The 18,409-nt window shown below is 39.3% G+C and overlaps 3 protein-coding genes across 3 annotated transcripts; all 3 read left to right on the top strand.

Annotated features, from left to right (window-relative positions):
• The first annotated feature begins 1,842 nt into the window (after nt 1–1,842).
• Nucleotides 1,843–10,409, top strand: LOC145491431 (uncharacterized). Its single transcript, XM_081470622.1, has 5 exons — nt 1,843–2,247; nt 4,934–5,266; nt 6,583–7,005; nt 7,793–8,043; nt 8,654–10,409. Exons 1-5 carry the CDS (start codon nt 1,920–1,922, stop codon nt 9,116–9,118), a joined length of 1,800 nt encoding a protein of 599 aa, XP_081326748.1. The 5' UTR covers nt 1,843–1,919; the 3' UTR covers nt 9,119–10,409.
• A 1,225-nt stretch (nt 10,410–11,634) lies between these two features.
• Nucleotides 11,635–14,872, top strand: LOC145491434 (uncharacterized). The gene is made up of 2 exons (XM_081470625.1): nt 11,635–11,851; nt 13,538–14,872. Exon 2 carries the CDS (start codon nt 13,545–13,547, stop codon nt 14,253–14,255), a length of 711 nt encoding a protein of 236 aa, XP_081326751.1. The 5' UTR covers nt 11,635–11,851; nt 13,538–13,544; the 3' UTR covers nt 14,256–14,872.
• A 50-nt stretch (nt 14,873–14,922) lies between these two features.
• Nucleotides 14,923–18,252, top strand: LOC145491433 (transmembrane protein 183-like). The gene is made up of 3 exons (XM_081470624.1): nt 14,923–15,791; nt 16,591–16,674; nt 17,330–18,252. The coding sequence occupies exons 1-3, from the start codon at nt 15,707–15,709 to the stop codon at nt 18,250–18,252; spliced, it is 1,092 nt and encodes a 363-aa protein (XP_081326750.1). The 5' UTR covers nt 14,923–15,706.
• The last annotated feature ends 157 nt before the right edge of the window (nt 18,253–18,409 follow it).

An 18,409-nucleotide genomic window follows, 5' to 3' on the forward strand; every position in this document is an offset into this window, starting at 1 on the left:
TTGTAGGGAGGTGGCCGTTGTAGAGAGGTGGCCGTTGTAGAGAGGTAGCCGTTGTAGAGAGGTAGCCGTTGTAGAGAGGTAGCCGTTGTAGGGAGGTGGCCGTTGTAGAGAGGTAGCCATTGTAGAGAGGTGGCCGTTGTAGAGAGGTTGTCGTTGTAGAGAGGTGGCCGTTGTAGGGAGGTGGCCGTTGTAGAGAGGTGGCCGTGGTAGAGAGGTGGCCGTTGTAGAGAGGTAGCCGTTGTAGAGAGGTGGCCGTTGTAGAGAGGTAGCCGTTGTAGGGAGGTGGCCGTTGTAGAGAGGCAGCCGTTGTAGAGAGGTAGCCGTTGTAGAAAGGTGGCCGTTGTAGAGAGGTAGCCGTTGTAGAGAGGTGGCCGTTGTAGAGAGGTAGCCGTTGTAGAGAGGTGGCCGTCGTAGAGAGGTAGCCGTTATAAAGAGGTAGCCGTTGTAGAGAAGTAGCCGTTGTAGAGATGTGGCCGTTGTAGAGAGGTAGCCGTTGTAGGGAGGTGGCCGTTGTAGAGAAGTAGCCGTTGTAGAGAGGTGGCTGTTGTAGAGAGGTAGCCGTTGTAGGGAGGTGGCCGTTGTAGAGAGGTGACCGTTGTAGATAGGTGGCCGTCGTAGAGAGGTGGTCCCTGTAGGGAGGTAACCCTTGTAGAGAGGTGGCCGTTGCAGAGATTTGAACTTTGTAGAATGGTGGCCGTTGTAGAGAGGTGGCCGGTGTAGGGAGGTAGCCGTTGAAGAGATGTGGCCGTTGTAGAGGGGTGGCCGTTGTAGGGGGGTGGCCGTTGTAGGGAGGTGGTCGTTGTAGAGAGGTTACCGTTGTAGGGAAGTGGCCGTTGAAGAGATGTGGCCGTTTTCGAGAGGTGGCCGTTGTAAGGAGGTGGCCGTTGAAGAGATGTGGCCGTTGTAGAGGGGTGGCCGTTGTAGGCAGGTGGTTGTTGTAGGGAGGTGGCCGTTTTAGAGAGGTGGTCGTTGAAGAGATGTGGTCGTTGTAGAGAGGTGATCGTGGTAGGGAGGTGGTCGTTGAAGTGATTTTGCCGTTGTAGAGAGGTGGTCGTTGTAGGGAGGTGGCTGTTGTAGGGAGGTGGCCGTTGAAGGGAGGTGGCCGCTGTAGAGAGGTGGCTGTTGTAAGGAGGTGTAGTTTTTCTTTTTTTATCATGATATGTCAAAATGTGAATTTGGATTTTTAAGATTTTATTTCAGAAATCTTTAGATTTCAAGAGTTTGTATGTACTTGATTTTAGATTTTTTGATTTTCATTGCAGTTTTTTAGTCATACGGTTTATAGCTATACGTATTTTTGTTTCTAGTAAAACGACCCCACTAGCTTCTTAGCTTTTAGAACGAGGGGAATGGTCCACTCTCTTTTTTTGTATTCAACTCAGGCAAGGGACTCCTTGATAGGTCCTTTCATGTGGGGATAGTCTCACGATTTCCCTTTTAAGGAGGTGTATTCCTCTGTTTGTCATAATTTGCATCATTTCCTACATGAATTAAGTCTGCCTTATTGTTTGTTTGTTTTTTTTCTTTTAGTTCTTTTGTCTTCTGTTATAACAAGTCTTTTGCATGTATGTCAGGATTTCATTCTGTACAAATCCTTCATTTGTTGCACTCACTGCTGTGCTAACTCGTGAAAGAAAGTAATACCACGCCAGTCAAGTTGTGTCAAAGATTGCATTGTTTGACAGGGTCTCTTTTGACTTGCTGATCAGATCCGAAATCCGATTCTTCGATCCGATCCACATAATGCCATCCAAATTTTTCTCCAGCCCACACCCGTGATTTCACTACTTGGAACATCATGTATGCCTACTTACAATGTACCTCGCATCGCTGTCCACTGCACGATGAAATATTCTCAACGTTTGAAAACTAAATGAAGCTAGATTCAGATTATTTAGACTGGCAGGTGTTTTGCATTCATGGCTCATGGCGGCTCACCAGTCGTTGTGAGTGGAGGAACTATTTTAAACCGTTTTCTAGCGTTCTTAGAGCGACTTTCCCTTGAAATTGAACAAGACCAGCTCGACGGTTTGAAGTTCTTACTTCAGCGAAAAATTCCACTGGGAATTTTGGAGAAGTGCCTCACTGCAAGGCAACTGTTTACTCGGATGATGCACCATTCTCTCTTAGGAGAAGATAACTTGGAGATCCTGGAGCAACTTTTCAAGGAAATTCGAAGATCTGATCTTGCAGAACGTGTCAGAGTTTTTAAGCAGTCTTCTGTGGACATGGAGACGGAGTTACCAGGTAACGTGAACGTTTTTCTGATGGGTTGTGTGTGGGTCGGGTAGCAGCCCACGATGACGACAAACGGAGTTACAAGTCAGTAACGAGAGCTGCTTCAGTTCCGTTGTGTGTAGACTCAGCTTAGACTGTAACTGCGCGTATAAACGTAAACGTAGGCACACATGAGGGGACAAGTCCCACAGACTACTTCCTGCGACGTACGCACAAGTCCCTTGAAGAGTTATACGAGGGGACTGAAAATGGCTTTGCAATCGGAACATAGCAAAACCTAGGGGCAAAATGTATCGTTCAGATTTCACACTGCAGCTGCCTCAAAGGGAAACTGGAATTATTCAATTAACAAATTGAATGTAGCATTGAAATGATTAATCAGTATGAACAGTCAGACTGCACATTGTGCGAGTAAATTATTCAGTGCTTTTTTTTCAGACAATAGAGTGGTGTTAGTTTAGTGCACATCCCATGAGCTTATAACTTTAATCTTTACCGTGGATAAATAAAGTCTTGATTTGATTTGAGGTACCTTAATAAGGCCCTTCAATCTGGTCAGTGTAGAAGGCAGACTAGTCTGCAGTCTGCATTTTACCCCTGGTCTGCAGTCTGCATGTTCCTGCCATCCGGACCAGTATTTTCCCTCAATCCTGTTACTCTTTACGACTTCTATCAGCTAATCCCTGATCCTGGTCATATTTTCCAGTCCCTTACCTCAACAGAAATGATCCTCTTCAATCAAGGTCAAGATTCCCACATGACAAATCCAAGCTGAAGTATCAAATAATTAAATTAGCTGTCAGTATCTCTCTCCACCAAAATAATAACATTATAATTATTTGTTTTCACAATCAGTGTAAATGAGACAATCAGTCAGTCAGTCAGTTATGTCTTTTTTACAGCTCGTTCCTTTTTCATTCTTTTTTTTTTTCTGTTTTGCCCCTATTGTGTGGTAACACCTACCTTTCTAGACTGCTCACAGTCCTCTGTTTTCTTGTACTTTTATTCGATTGTTGAACACACAGATAGAATGGTGAAAGAACTGGACACCAGTGCAAAATGGAAGACTTGACTGAGTAGGGGGTGGGGACTGAGATAAATAGAGGGGCTATAGACATCTTTGGAAAAAAGTGAATTCCGTGTTTCTCCAGAAACTGAAAATTCCCATTGGTTGAAAGGCGACAAAAGTGTCATCACCTTGACGATGGCCGATCATGATGGCGTCCAGGTGCATTTTGTGGCAGTTGTCATAACTGACACGTGCCGTGGTTCATAATGGAGTGGTTGTTTTCAAAGTAGAATCCTGTTACAAGAAATTTCAATGTTTCTTTGCTCAAAGAGGCTGCTGTTCATCTTCTTCGGTCAAAAGACGTTGCAATTTTACCGACCAGCTTTGAGGAAAGTCTGATACATTAACTCTACGCAACGGCAAAAGAAATGCAAATGGTGCGAATGCAACTCAAAAGCAACATGAAAAAACAAATAGAAGAGATAGAAGAGCTCAGGATTCTTTCCATCATTTTTTCAACAAAGGAAGACATGCTTCTGCTGATTGGAGAAGCAAAATACAAGCTTGTTTTGGAAGACAGTGGAAGACTTTTTGGATGCAAAATTCCAAAACATGTTATTCTCCACTAAAACAAATTCTGTCACGTTCATTGTAGTTGATGAGTGCCACACCGTGTAACACCTTCAGAGTAAATTCTCTGCAGATATTTAAGACATCTTGCCAAGATTCCCCAAGGGAATAGCAAAAGAACAAGTGCATATCCTACAAAAATCGGAAGGCCTGCTTGATTTCAGCTTTCTCCCCTTTTAGCAGCATTTTTTTGGAGTTGAAGACGTGTCTGGGACGTCATCCTCAACACCCAAATGCATGTATGTGTTGTTGTTTGCAAACTGATACTTGTAATCAATAAACAAGCAATTTACTGCTCAAATTTTATTGGTCTGGCCTCATTATTAAATTGGTCAAGGTGTGGAGCTCTTAGTAACAAGGCAATAACAGGGAGAGGAGCCTAATAACTCCACTTTTTTCCAAAGATGTTTATAGCCTCTCTATTCTTCTTGCTCATTTCGCTCGCAAACCCCACTGCCCCACGTGCTTCGTACTAGCTTTGCTCACTTTTTCTTTCACGTGAGTAAATAGACAGGCTGTGAACAGTTTACTGCCTTTCTGATTATTTTGATAACTGAAAAACCTTTTCAGGCAGAGATGGTGACAATCAAAGAGGAGCATAATAGGGCTGGTTATTACATGAAAACCAGACTTGAGAAGTACATATCACTACATGCCATGGCAGTCTCATAGTTCACTACTATCAACAATCTATTAAAAACAGCTCTAAATATTGCAGTTGAAGGGGTGCGTAAAGTAAAGCCCTATGTGATGTTTGGAAAACTTTGAGGTAACCAGCATTGAAATACCTACCAGCATTTTTCACAGTTTACTCTTGTCTTTATTATTGACTAAAAAAAAATAGCAATAAGTACTAGTTCTTATTAGACAATATCTAAAACCAGAGTAAACTGAAAATTGCTGTACATATTAGGTATTTCAATCCAGGCTGCCTCAAAATTTTCCAAAAGTCACTTAGGGGTTTATTCCACCCACCCCTTCAATTGTTACAGTTTGGATAACACACTGCAGGTTTAATTAAACCATTCAGTATACTAATTGGATTTTCTTTTTCAGCAATGGAGATAGCTTGCTTTGGCATTGGTTTACAAAGAACAGACCACAATGTGAAAGATGCAAAGGACAAACTGGTGATTAGCATGAATGCTTCTTTAGGTATCAATCCTTCAGAAATACGCCTTATAGGAAATGAAGAATTGAGCGACAGTTGGTTTAACTTAACCTTTGAAATACCGAACAAAAAGGAGGTGTTGGACAAACTTCGCTGGGCTGCCATTTATAAGGAATCTTGGCTTGGCCTTTGTGGAGTCAAATCAGTGACAATTGGCGATGAGTCTCAAATCTTAATGCAGCCAATTACACGCTCACTATCACTGACCATCCAGGCTGGTGAGTTATCAAATGAATTTAAAAAGAAAAATAGTTAGGAAAGTTATGATAGATTTTACAAATGTAATAGCAGTGAAATATTTTAATAGTGGAATGCACCATTGCAGCATGTACATGTATGCCCCACAATGTTGAGGGTCTACTGGGGGGTCAGGGAGTTGCATATCCCCTTGATCGCTTGAAAATTTCACTTTTTCTCCCTAATATTCCCTATAGTTAGGGGTTTCATTAAGGGCCAGGTACCGGGCAAATTGACTGGTTGTGAAAAGGAATTTGCCCTGCTGGTTTGACCATCCAGAGGAGAGTTTTTCTTATATCACAAGTTCAGTTCAAAAAGTTTTGCATGGCTGTGATAGCCAGTTGCCATCCTGCTGAAAATGTTAATGAAACCCCTGACAATAAATTCCATTGTTCCGTAGACTGCTTTTGTCAAAGTTCCCTTTAATAGTAGAGAGATCCCTTGTTCCATCAGATAATGCCAAAAGTATCCCTTGTTCCCTTGAAATAAATTGTCATGTTCCCTTGTTCCCTAGAACCCCTATGAGGCCTGCTATGTTCTATGTGCAAGCTCTGAAAAGTTATGAGGACTTGTTAGAAGTTCTTGTTTGTCAAAATACATGTAGGAGGGCATTTTCAACACAAATTCGTGCCTAGCTTGTGAACAGGCTCCCAGTGAGGATGGAAAAAAAGATTCGGCTAGCGGAAAGCAGAAGAATGAGCAAAGCGATAGGGGTGGGACTGGGGAGCCTGTAGACTTAGTGATAAGCCTGTAACAAATCAGTCAATGAGGTAATTAGACCTGTCAAGAAGCTACATTTTCTGTACTTGTAAACAGTTCTAATCAACCTAATCAAATAGCTGGGCCCAGTGTCATAATATAGAGTGCAAGTAAGTAACATGTTCGTGGAATATCTCAAACTTTGTCCCTCCAGTGCCAATACTAAGAGAGCTTAAAACATATTTTGAAATACTGAAATGAGCCTAAAGTTATTATAAGAACATGATAGAGGTGTCAAACTCTGTGAAGCAACATGCAGATACCAGCGGAAAATCCGGAAACCAAAAATTTGCTATAGCACAGCCAAAGGCTCCACTCTACTAGCTTCTACTTAAAATTCATCCTCATAACAGAGCATAAAGTACCCTTCAGAATGACTTGTCAAATAACGAAAGGTCGAGAGACCAAAAATTAAAAGAGAACGGCAAATGCGCAATTGTCACGAACTGTAGGACTCATGTAGGGTGGTCAACCAAACAAGTTAATTTTGGCTTGGAACCACTGTTAAATATGCTCTTTTTGTTTTATTTTGTTGTAGGTACAGTGTGCTGTCATAATGACAAAAACCTGGACCTGATCCTGGTGGCAGATTGTGCCATATCAAACCCTGTCTTGTTAGGGCACTTAAAGACTCAGCTGTGCCATCTTGTCAGTGACATCTTCAGAAAAGGTTTTCATCTCCGACTGGCATTAATTTGTTACCAAAACCACCAGAAACATGCCCGGGGTGGCATGCGATCTGGTAATCCCCTGATCAACAGTACAGTGCACACCCAGAATTTTACTGAAAACAGAGAAGAAATGAAGAACTCCATAAAGAACCTGCGTTGTTTTGGAAAGAAAGGTACAACTAAAGGGCTGGCTGATGGACTAGCAGCAGCACTGCGTCTTAGTGAAGCTGATGTTAACCCTAATGGTTCCAAGTGTCGTAGTGATGCCATCAAAATCTGTATATTACTACGTGAGTATAAAGAAGAAAAATATTAATGTAGTTATTGTACAATAATCAACAATGCTGTTTACAAAATGCTTAATATTATAATTACATTATTTTTATTTTTGTGCTATATTATCATTTGGCAACTAATGACAAGTAAGAAGACTGTTTTTATTGAAGTCTTAATTTAACACTTTTTACACAGTCAGTTTTAGATAATCAGTCTCTGTGATATTAAGTAAAGTTCTGTTTACTACGGCTCTATCGATCTGTCATAACTATGTGACTTACAATGTAATGATGGACATTAACGAGCCTATTGCTAATAAAAGTTAATAATTAAAAAAGAACTTCCAGACTTGAATGAAACAAGCCTGGCTATGCAGGATGACCACTGAAGTTGAAGCAACAATAGCTTTATTTGCATGACCATAGTGATCACAGTATTGCAAAGTTTATTTTCTAAAACAATAATAAAGCACTTGGAAAATATACGTGTACAATTAAATCATGTAATACAAAACATGAAGATATAAATTTAATCAATAGTAAATTAACTACTGTAGATAATTAGAAGAATTCATCAATATTTTGATAGTATTTCTTATGTTGGTTTGTCAAACATAAGGCAGTTGAAGGATCTTATATGAGGGGTAAAGTGTGTTATGGTAGATGAGATCCCCATAGCAACACCATTGTAGTCAAGTTGATTTCCTTAAATTGAGGAATATAAAGTCCAAAACATGTGCATCAAATGAATTCAATTAATTATTTTTCTGAGTGGAATTTCTTTTAATTCATTTTATTACAGCCATGATGGATGGGAGGGCAACCCTTGAAATCTACAGATGTGAACACGGCCATGATGTGATGAAACTGTGCAGACAACTTACAGAGAATGCTGTAACTCTTTACACAGTGACTGTGGCCACATCCCAGCCAGTTCCAAACTATCTTGCAGATCACCCAGCATTTGCGTTAATGGCAGACTTTTTTACTGGAATTTCCTACATGACAGGTGGCCAATACATTCAGATACAGAATATCAAACTTATTTCTGAGGTAAGGAAGTGTCCCTGTTGATAGTAGATTTAATTAAAAATTTGTAACTTGCATCATGACATCTGACAAAAAGAACAGATGCCCTCAAACAGAACAACTTAATATGATTAACAATAGACAGATTGAAGCTTAAGTGTGTATTTTGCCTAAGGGGGTTTTTACGGGGTTTTTTTATGGTACCCTCAGTCTGTAAAGCATAGAAATTAGTTCTAACCTTGTGTTTTCCAATCAGACACTTTTTACCCTAGACTCGAGCTTTAAAGTTCCTTTGTGAGCCTTGCCTATCCAAGTTGACCCATTTATTTATGTATTAATAGCAGAACAGGCCAGTCACTGTCAACAAACTCTACAGATGTCTTACAGTCAATTAACATAATCACAGTTAAACTTCAACTAATCAGTTCCAAATGATAGAATTGCAACCAGAGTTACAACACCAGCCACTGACAAACACTGCAGCAAATACTCTGAAGATAACTTGACTGCTCTGGTACATTGTTGAAATGTCAGTCACAAACAACAGTTCTTTTTAGAACTACCAGCTCACCCAGACAGTCACTTGAGGAACTAAAGAACTTTTTCTCTCTGCTTTTCCTTTGTTGTAATGTAGGTTATCATGTATGCAATTGATGAGGATGTTTCTATGGAACAGCTTTTTGGTACAGCATATGACATTATCATGGAGCAAATCAGAAAGCCAGACAGTAAAGACATCAACCTACAAGAATTGGCAAATGTGCTTGAACAGGCACTCAATCAGAGATTTTGTCGTGTGAGCCTCATACTACTCAATAGATTGACCATTGGACCAAGATCTAAGTTAGCAAAGATGTTTTCGCTGGATGAAAACATTGATGGTGCTTGCACAACTTTTCAGTTTGCTCTGGCCAGAATACAGCAGTCTAGTATTGCCACTGCACCAGGAACACCAAGAGATGTTGACATGGAAGTGGAAGAACCACAAACACCTAGTCCTCAAGTTTCGTTATCGACTAATCATGAAATAACCATGGATGTTTCAGAGAGAATGGTGCGGAAAGTTGGCCTTCGTAAAGCTCACCACTGGCCAAGATGAACATAAAAATGTCAACTACGAAAAGATGACAGTTTAAACCATTCACATCTAGGACATAGATTTGCAAAAGTAGAATTTCATGGTTGCTTCATTCACAACCTGACAAACAGCACATTGTATTTAAGTCATGGACTGAAAGTAACCCTCTGTGGCTAAATCATGACAAGCAGAAACTAGAATTAATGTCTGCAAATGTGCATGGAAAATGTGTGCCTTGATCCTTGGTATAAAGATGTTTGTGATTAAAAATTTGTAGTAATAATATTTTTGATACAACTGTTCAAGAATATCCTTATTTCTCAAGAAAGAAACTGTTTTAAATTCATCAAGGGTCTTACTGTTTGACTTAATTGATGTAAAGATTTTTTGGTTTATAGAAATCTTTAATAGTGTTTGGAAAAAGTATAGATCTCAAGACTTTGACACTATACTCGCTGCTTGATATTAATTAATATTACTCCCATGTGAAGGTAACAGTAGATAATTATTTCTCGACAAATGTATTAATGGTTAATAATGTAATTTAAACGTTCGTAGGTTAGTATTTAAAACACTGAGCAGTCAGTGCAGTTGCCTGAATGTGATCTACAGACTCAGTCTAAAATTGAATAGCTTATGAATACGAAGTGCAAAATTTAGAAAAAACTGTATATCTGTGACATAATTTGTTGAAAAACGCTGAATATTATTCAGGGCTCAAGAAAAACTTGAATTCCAGCTTACCCTTTACAGAAGTGGCTCTCAAATTTGCTTGCCCTGAGCAGGTCTTAGTTTACCTTTCTTTTATTTAGTTGGCAGATGACCTGCCTGGACCCTTGCCCACTGGGCAAGTGAGAATGAAAAGTTTTATACTTGCCCAGTGGGAAAATCTGCTTGTCGCAGACGACTGGACGGCTCTTTTTCAAGCCTTGATTATTAAGTTAGAAAGCTAAGACACTCAAGAATCCTGACAGCTGCAATTAATGTTGATCAGTGCAGCTAAGAACTCACGCTCACCTCCAAGAATAACGTCATTCAACAACATATTTCAAACTTTTTTATGTCAGTCACAATTTATGTACTCTAGCTAGCTCCTCACACTGCTTTTAGTCATTTATTTACCCTTTGGAGAATTCTTGTAAGTCAATGAATAGCTTGGTGTTTTGCTTTAACTTAGAACAAAGAAACGTTTTTTACCATTATGCCCCATTCAGGCTTTGCTGTAACAGTGGCTCTAAATGATAGATATTATTTTCATATGAAATATGAAAAATAAAACATTGACAACAGGCCTGAAATGTGCTATATTTTATTACCTAGTCCTGGTTTTTGTTTTTATAGTGATGGCCAGGAATTGAAGTTGGGTAGGGTATTCCCCTCATAGGCCAAACAGAGTGTAGCAAGGGGAGGGCTGGGTGGGGGTGATTCTGTTTCACCCACAAATTTTGACTTTGTTTACTTGTCACATATTCTTTTGGCTTCTTTTAACAATTTTTTTTTTATCAGAAATTCATGTATCTTGTATGTTTTTTCGTTGCTTTTCATGCGAAACACACTGAACTTTATCCTCATCACAGGTCATACATGAGTCCTTTGCCACCCTCTGTACTGAAAGGTACACTGTACCCTTACAATTTCAAGGCGTATAAAAGGGAAGAGAGCCCCCTCCCTCATAAGTTGTATTTTGCTCAGAGTAAAGCCCAGTGACAGGTGTTCAAAGGGTGGATAGTCTTGGGGAGTGTTGGGGGGGAGGAGGAATGGGGTATTTGACACATGTTTGGGTATAGGGGTGCAGCCTACAGTTTGTCCTATTTAGGACTAAAAAAATACTCTGAAAACTCAGCCCTGTGTAAGACAATACCCTCCATTTAAGGCCCCGTTTAGGACGAGATATAGGTTATGAAAACCCTGTGTGACACAGTGACATCTTTCTGTCATCACAATATCCAACACAGAGATTAGACTGACTGGTATGATGTATTCTGTCAATATGCACTTGTTTTGATGCTGATTAAGTGGAAAAAAAATTAAAATTAAAGGACAAGAGCATAGCTCTTGGTCTAAAAATGATCTGATGTTGACTGATGACCTTGTAAAGACCGGTTGCATTGATGTCTCTAATCTTGGACTGATGGTGTAACGATAACCTGTTTAGGACAGGTAACAGACCCTGTTTAGGACAGAGGCAAGTAAAATAATTGTATTCACTGTTCAGGACAACACATCCCCATAAAGGCCAAATAAGCGAGTACCCCTTCCCCATCCCTGATAGCAATTTACGAGGGAGATGTAATTGTCGTCTTTATATTACTGTCTGTGTTAGCATACATTTCATTCCGTTATCTGTGGGCAAAGTTAGTAGTTATGCGTGCCCAGCCCTGGGGGGAGGGGTTGTACTCCAGATTTCAAGTGACAGGGAAAATAATTTTTAAAAAAATCAAGACAATCAAACCTAGAGTCAACCAAGCAAAATCAAAACTTTTTTAGACCTCAGTTCAGTTCTGCTGCAAGACATTTATTGACCAATAAGAACCCAGTCAATGTAAAACCTGACCAGGGAGAGGAAGGACACAACAAAAAGGAAAGTGATGGTCACGCAACTCGGAGAAACATTGCGTGACGATGACCATCGAATGAAGAACGTTGCGCCCTGGGAACAAACGGAGGAAGGTCATTGGAAGTTGAAGGCTCTGGAAGGCATTGAACGTGTTGGGGCTAAAAATTGACGACAAAATTAAGCACTGAGTATCAGAAGTAAGTTTCAATAGTTCTAACTTGATCTTCATCAGGTTAAGTGTCAGCAGCCCAGCTAGGTATAGCTTTATTCCGTTTCCTTTCTGTCTATATCTCCGTCACTTTCTACAGACTGTTCTTGGCCATTCCATTTTTTTTCCACACCCCCACTGTTGACGAAATTTTCCAAAAAAGGTAGAAGGGAAGGTCCGTGGACGAAATTTTCTGAGGGGTATAAGGAATAAGGCGAAAATTTCCGAAGGTCACGAGGACGCTTTTGAGATTTTCTAATGGTCAGTATTGCTGCGTATTGGGAAGATCTGATAAAATTCTCTAGGCAGTCACAAGGTTACCTTGCATCTCTTTTCTGAGGGGTCTTGAAAAAATCGTGTCGGCACTTTGATCTTTTTCTTAGGGGGTTGGCAGTCACGTGGATATAAATGGAATGGCCCTAAAAATATAGTGGGTTTGCCATTCATTTATCCAGCTAATATAAATTTAAATGCTAGACTATAATGCTGGTGATTGTATTTTAATTACCTTTCTGGATATTCCTTAAAAGTGGTGTTGATCCTAAATTTTTTTTTTTTTTGGCTAAATGAAAAAGAAACCCAATACCATTACACGGAATTTGTTTACAGTTGAATCTAAAGTCTTCGCATTTTACTAGTAAGACAAGAAAAAAATGACACCCCGGGGCACACCAACTAGTCAAATGCCTGGGTTATGCACAAGCGTATCTAATCGATATATTTGATACTAGATGAAAATCGATCATAATCGATACTAATCAATTGATTAATATCAAAAATCAATTGGTCACTTTCTTGTGATTATTGATTTTTGTCTATTTTTGTAATTTTAGCTATCAATTTTATCAGTAATATTATTTTTGTTGAAATGGACAAGGATCATGTCGATACATTCATTGTCATTAAAACTGTTCAGTTGTAGCATCTGACTGATCCTTGTCAGAATGGATGACAACTAACATCATCTAACATAATAGAATTTATGATGGTTTTAATCTTCAAAGTTGATTCACACGTTAAAGCTGAAGGTAAGTTTTGATGAAGAGTGTACACCACTTTTTGCTTTAGGAGATTGTATTAATATACGCCTTGCATTTTTTTATGGATTTCAATCGATTGAAATGACTGAATCAATTGAAAAATATTGAGTATTATTGATTAATCGATTAGCATTCCAATGATCGATTTCCATTGATTAGATATGCCCCAGGTTATGCCAAGGCTCAGGGTGGTGGTGGAGAGTTGATATCTCTATTTGATCAATACATTATTCTGCTGCTGGGGTACCTTGATTTTAAAGTTTTTGTACTACTTATATGCACTATGGGAAACATAACTCACGTAACACATGATGGGTAATACTACTGTAACAGTCAAACCTCACAAGAGCAGACAGCCTTTTGGGACCAGAAATCGTTTCCACTTGTCTGCTAATTATTTGGGAGATTTAAAATGTAGTGTTTGTATGTGGCTGGGACCCATTAGTAAGTATCCTCTTTTGCCTGGAAGGTGTCCGCCTACAAGGGATATCTGTTAGCAGAGGTTTGACTGTATTGATTTTTATACTATTTCAAAGAAAGAGGAAATAATTATGTTAAATTATGTAAACTGTGTGTTAATAATTCTTCATTACTGTGTTGCTTACCTGAGTTAATATTTTATTAATTACTTCCAGGGAAGATATGGCAGAAAGTAAACCCAAGTTATACTGTGCCTGGTTCTGCCCATTTGCACACAGAGCGTGGATTTCAATGCTAGCAAAGGGAGTGGATTTTGAGTACATAGAGCAGGATCCTTACAATAAGTCTGCAGAATGGCTGGCTGTCAATCCACGTGGACTGATACCTGTCATTGTACACAATGCTAAATCAGTCTACGAGAGTCATGTCTGCATAGAATATATTGATGAAGCCTGGCCAAGTGAACAAAGCTTACTACCCAAAGATCCTTATCAAAGAGCCAAGGCTCGCATGTGGGGAGATTTTATCTCCAAGAAGATCATACCACCATATTACCGTTTCCTACTGAAGCAGTCTCCAGAAATACAAAATGAGGCCAGAGAGCAGTTCCTGGCTGCTATCCTGGAGTTCACAAAGGCAATGGATGAACCAGGCCCTTTCTTCCAAGGCATGGAGCTTGGTTATGTTGACATCATGTTTGCTCCATGGGCTTGCAGAATGTACATCTTAGAGCATTACCGTGGCTTTGAAATCCCTCAGACAGATGAGTTTAGAAGATATCATGTGTGGGCTGAAGCTGTGAAGAATCACCCCAGTGTAAAAGCCGTTCTACAGGATAAAGATAGGGTTTTGGCAAATGCTAAACCGTATGCAGAAGGCAATGCCAAATCTGAACTTGCAGATGCTGTCCGTAAAGACACTACTATTCCCTAAGGACTATTTGCTTTAAAGCACAGGACACACCACAGGCAAATGTACCTCTCGAACGGTCCTATATGTAAAAGACCTAACAAACAATTGTCTCACCAGACAGTCATTTCATATTTGAATAAAACATTGGTACTGACAGTGTTCAGCCTAGTCAGGGTAAGATTTAACGTAGTGATATCAGTAAATCATGCATAGTGACGACACTGGTAGAACATTTTATAGATTATCTGTTAATGGTGCACAGCTTACATTAATTTTAGGTGATAGCAGAAATACAGGATATTTTGATACTAACGTGCAGAGTTTATATCACTAATAATTAATGCCCTAAATATTTAGCAGACCATATTGTAATTTTTGTAATCTGGACATCTTAATATATGCGCAAAATGATAATAAATGTAGGATTTTACTGAAAAACACTTGTTTTGCCACTAAAAGGCAACTGTGTTTGTAATTTGTCATTCACTTTTTTAATTGTGTGATTTTAAGCTTTAGATGGTATCACCTTCCTAGAATTTTGTGTTATGAAATAACACTGACATTTTGAAAATGAACTTGTTTAATCTTAATGTGAAGGCAAGATTGAAATAAACACATTTATTTTCATTTTGATGCAAAATTAATTGGGCAGTTTGTTGTGAGTTGATTTCCTACCTACAAGATGGAGAATAATATTCACTGCCTCTTTCTGAATAACTGTGAGTGGAGAATAAGAGAGGTGTATATCTGTGAACTTAGCCAATTTCTTGCCCCCAATCCCAGTCCAAAGTCCCATTCCTACTTTTTGTTATTCCCAGTCCCTCTAGCACAAATATTATTTTTCCATTGGAAAAAAAAGGCAAAATTATCCCAGTTTCCATACAGGCTCCTCTAGCATATATGAAGGGAAGGAAAGGGAAAAAAAGATGGCTGGGGAGGAAGGGGCAAGGACTTTTCCTATTTCCTCATATTTCTTGACTACCTCTTCCAGTGACTGGAAATCACGGGAAATTCTGTGGAACGGATTTTTTATGATAACTGCAGAATTTCTCGTGCGGTCATTGGTTAATTTTTATTGTGAATAAGGGGAAAGACACATGAATTTATAATTTATGCGATGTGTCAACGAGTGAGAGTGAACTGTTATCGTAAAAAACAAATTGAAGTCAGTTTTTAATGCGTCTGTCCTGTTATTGGCAATGAATTTCGTGATAACATTGTCAAAGTAGTCTGCAGATCCACAGCTACTTTGACAATGTTATGACGAAATTCATGATCAATAACAGGACAGACGCATGAAAAACTGACGTCAATTTGTTAAGATTCTCTTGCTACGTATTGCGGACGTATTTTCATGAGAATGCCAGGTTACCAAGTTCAGTCATCGTGTACAACATGGCGGCGGTTGAGGAATCGTGAAGTGAAGAATTCGTAGTTTTAATTAACTTTTATAGGAGTGCTTTAAGAGAGTTATGTCTCGGAAAAAGCGCAAGAATAAAGCGCCACGCTCTGGTAAACTTCATAAAGCATTGTGTGAGAAAGATGTCAACGGAGGAGGTAGGCTTGCTTAATATATTTTCGTTAATTTCCAAGCTGAGCTGATGGTTGTGATCTTTTGCATGATGGGTGAATTGGCAGCTTGGGGTCTTTGTATCTCTACATACTCTGTAGTGATACATTAACAAGTCAAATAATCACAAATGGCCTATGCGTCTTTAGGTTAACATGGCAAAAAATCTTCACATAGCACTATAACTAGTGCGAGTTGAAGTCTTTAGAAGCTCTTTTTTTGAAGTCTTAGTAAGCTCAATTATAGATAGAAAGATAGATAGAAACGTTATTAATGTGTCAATGCCTTGTAGCCTTGTAAAATCCCATACTAATTTGGGGACACAAAGAACAATCGAAGAACTGATGTAAGCTTACAGAACCCTTAGCAGCCTCCGCCATTTTCGATGCCATCGAAATTATTGATAATGCATGGTGACGCGAAATCTTATTGCTTTACAGTTTACTGTAAGTTGTGTTTCTGAAAGTATGTTTAATTATCTTTGGTAGTTTCACAGTGATTTCCTTGGTTTCAACACGCTCCAAATAAAATATAAGCTTATTAACCAAACTCTCGCATGTAAACAAAAACAAAGGTGTGGCTGACTGGAGCCTTGTAAAGGACATCTCAAAATGGCAGCTGTTAATTAAACTACATACTGGTGTATAAGTAGTTCGTAGAGTGTGATCGTCCGGGTAATACTGGTGTATAAATCGATTGCCCAAAAACAATTCAGGAAACTCCATTTTTACTCTCCATCAGTCATCAACTGACTGACAAGAAGTAAAGCTGATCGTCTTTTTCCAGATCTGGCCATTGAAGACTTTGCTAATGCGAAAGATGCAAAGGAAGCACTTAGACGGACATCAAGAGGATTTTCAATGAGCGCAGGTATGACACATGTTGTGCATGACTTAGCTATGAGTAAACAACATTGCTAAATTAATAAATATTCTACTTAATTGTAGAATGAAAAAATAAAATAGGTCTTTTAACACTGTAAGGATATTCCCTACATCTTGTCAATGTGTACTGCTAAGGTAGGTAGGTTAAGTCTGTATATGAGTCAAGTGGCCCATTAGGCTAGAGCTTATCCCAGTTTCTGTAGAATGAAGTAGCTCGGAGTATTTCTAGCTCGGAGTATTTCTACTCCCCCCTACATGGCATGCTAGTCCATCACAGGGTTGCCACAGCATTAAATTTGGCAGTACCCATTTATCCACTTGCGCAGAGAAAGACATGTGAGAGTAAAGTGTCTTGCCCAAGAACACAATACAATGCCCCGGCCAGGGTTCAAACCCAGACCACTTGATTCGGAGACGAGCACACCAACCATGAGGCCACTGTACCTCCCACTGTGTACTGCTAATAAAAAAGTTGGCTTTTGTTCTGTAAACAGTGGTAAACAACTAGAGTTGAACAGCTTTGAAGAAATAACTGTGTTCCTTGTGGTGCATAAGCAAGACCTGTCTAGACCTCAGACCTTAAAATGTTTAATACAGTCATTCACAGCCTTCGACTGTTTGTACTTATTTTTCTTTTGCAGCAGCTATGGTCGGTGAAGCTGAGAATGAGAACATGATTCCCTGGTATGATAGAACAGACTTTGACTCGCTATCAGCTGAAGAAGATGAACTTGAGTCATCAGCAGAAAAAACCATGTCAAGATCAAAACGGTCCAAGAACAAGAAGAAAGATAATATTACATGTGATGAATCTAGTGAGTGTGGATTGATATACCCATTAGATGTGTGGTGTTTGTTAGCCAAGTACATCTGTCCTGAACATGTCCAGAAGTTTGCACTGATCTGTAAAGGAGCAAGACAAGCTACAAACATGCGGACATTTTGGCTAAGACTTTACAACCGTCACATTACTCAGCCAAAGAAGCTACCTGAAAGGCTCCAGCCAGATACGATTGAATGCCGTCCAGGATTGCGTGCTAGGATCATAAGAGCTCTGTTCCATGGGTATGAGCCATTCAGAAGCCGGATTTTGTCATACAGTAGTTTACGGGATCCAAGCATACTAGAGTCGCACATGTGTATATCAATGTGGTACAAGCAGGTGCTATGCAATAAGCAAACTAAAAAAGTCTGGGTGTTTTATTTCAAGTTTTCCCAGAAAGCTACTCATGTAAAGAGAAAACCACGTTATTTTTCTCAGAAATGGTTTGCGCAAGTGGACAACTTGACTGACAATCCTGAAGAAAATCACTGCATTCTTCAAGTTAATTGCGTCAATTTTGTGCCAGTGTACCCAGTGCAAGGTCATGTGTTGACTAAAGCCTTGGTAGGCATAAGTCACGATATGAAACACAATAGCATCAAGTTGACATTCCACTCACCACGCAGTGATGGCAGATATAGAAAGGAAGATGGAACTACTGTGGTTTTAGATCCAGCATGTGATGTCAAAGTAATTAATTGGTGGAGTCCACTTTATCCTCATTGTGAAGATACATTGTAAATGTACTTCACTCACAGAATTTGACTGTTAAATTTATTAAATACACAGTTCAAGATGGATCAAAGACATAGTACAGAAATAGTTAAAGTGAGCAGAAGAGAAGTAAGACATTGCATACAGGTCATTTATGTCAGTTGTGAAAAAATATATATATTTA

Source organism: Orbicella franksi, chromosome 6, assembly GCF_964199315.1.
Source record: "Orbicella franksi chromosome 6, jaOrbFran1.1, whole genome shotgun sequence".
In the NCBI taxonomy this organism is placed as follows: Eukaryota; Metazoa; Cnidaria; class Anthozoa; order Scleractinia; family Merulinidae; genus Orbicella; species Orbicella franksi.

What these genes read in the sequence shown, in the direction of transcription:
- LOC145491431 (XM_081470622.1), top strand. Translation starts at nt 1,920, where the DNA reads ATGGCTCATGGCGGCTCACCAGTCGTTGTGAGTGGAGGAACTATTTTA. An exon ending in ATCACTGACCATCCAGGCTG is followed by an intron (nt 5,267 to 6,582) that starts GTGAGTTATCAA and finishes ATTTTGTTGTAG; the next exon opens with GTACAGTGTGCTGTCATAAT. An exon ending in ATATCAAACTTATTTCTGAG is followed by an intron (nt 8,044 to 8,653) that starts GTAAGGAAGTGT and finishes GTTGTAATGTAG; the next exon opens with GTTATCATGTATGCAATTGA.
- LOC145491434 (XM_081470625.1), top strand. Translation starts at nt 13,545, where the DNA reads ATGGCAGAAAGTAAACCCAAGTTATACTGTGCCTGGTTCTGCCCATTT.
- LOC145491433 (XM_081470624.1), top strand. Translation starts at nt 15,707, where the DNA reads ATGTCTCGGAAAAAGCGCAAGAATAAAGCGCCACGCTCTGGTAAACTT. An exon ending in GAAAGATGTCAACGGAGGAG is followed by an intron (nt 15,792 to 16,590) that starts GTAGGCTTGCTT and finishes GTCTTTTTCCAG; the next exon opens with ATCTGGCCATTGAAGACTTT. An exon ending in AGGATTTTCAATGAGCGCAG is followed by an intron (nt 16,675 to 17,329) that starts GTATGACACATG and finishes TTTCTTTTGCAG; the next exon opens with CAGCTATGGTCGGTGAAGCT.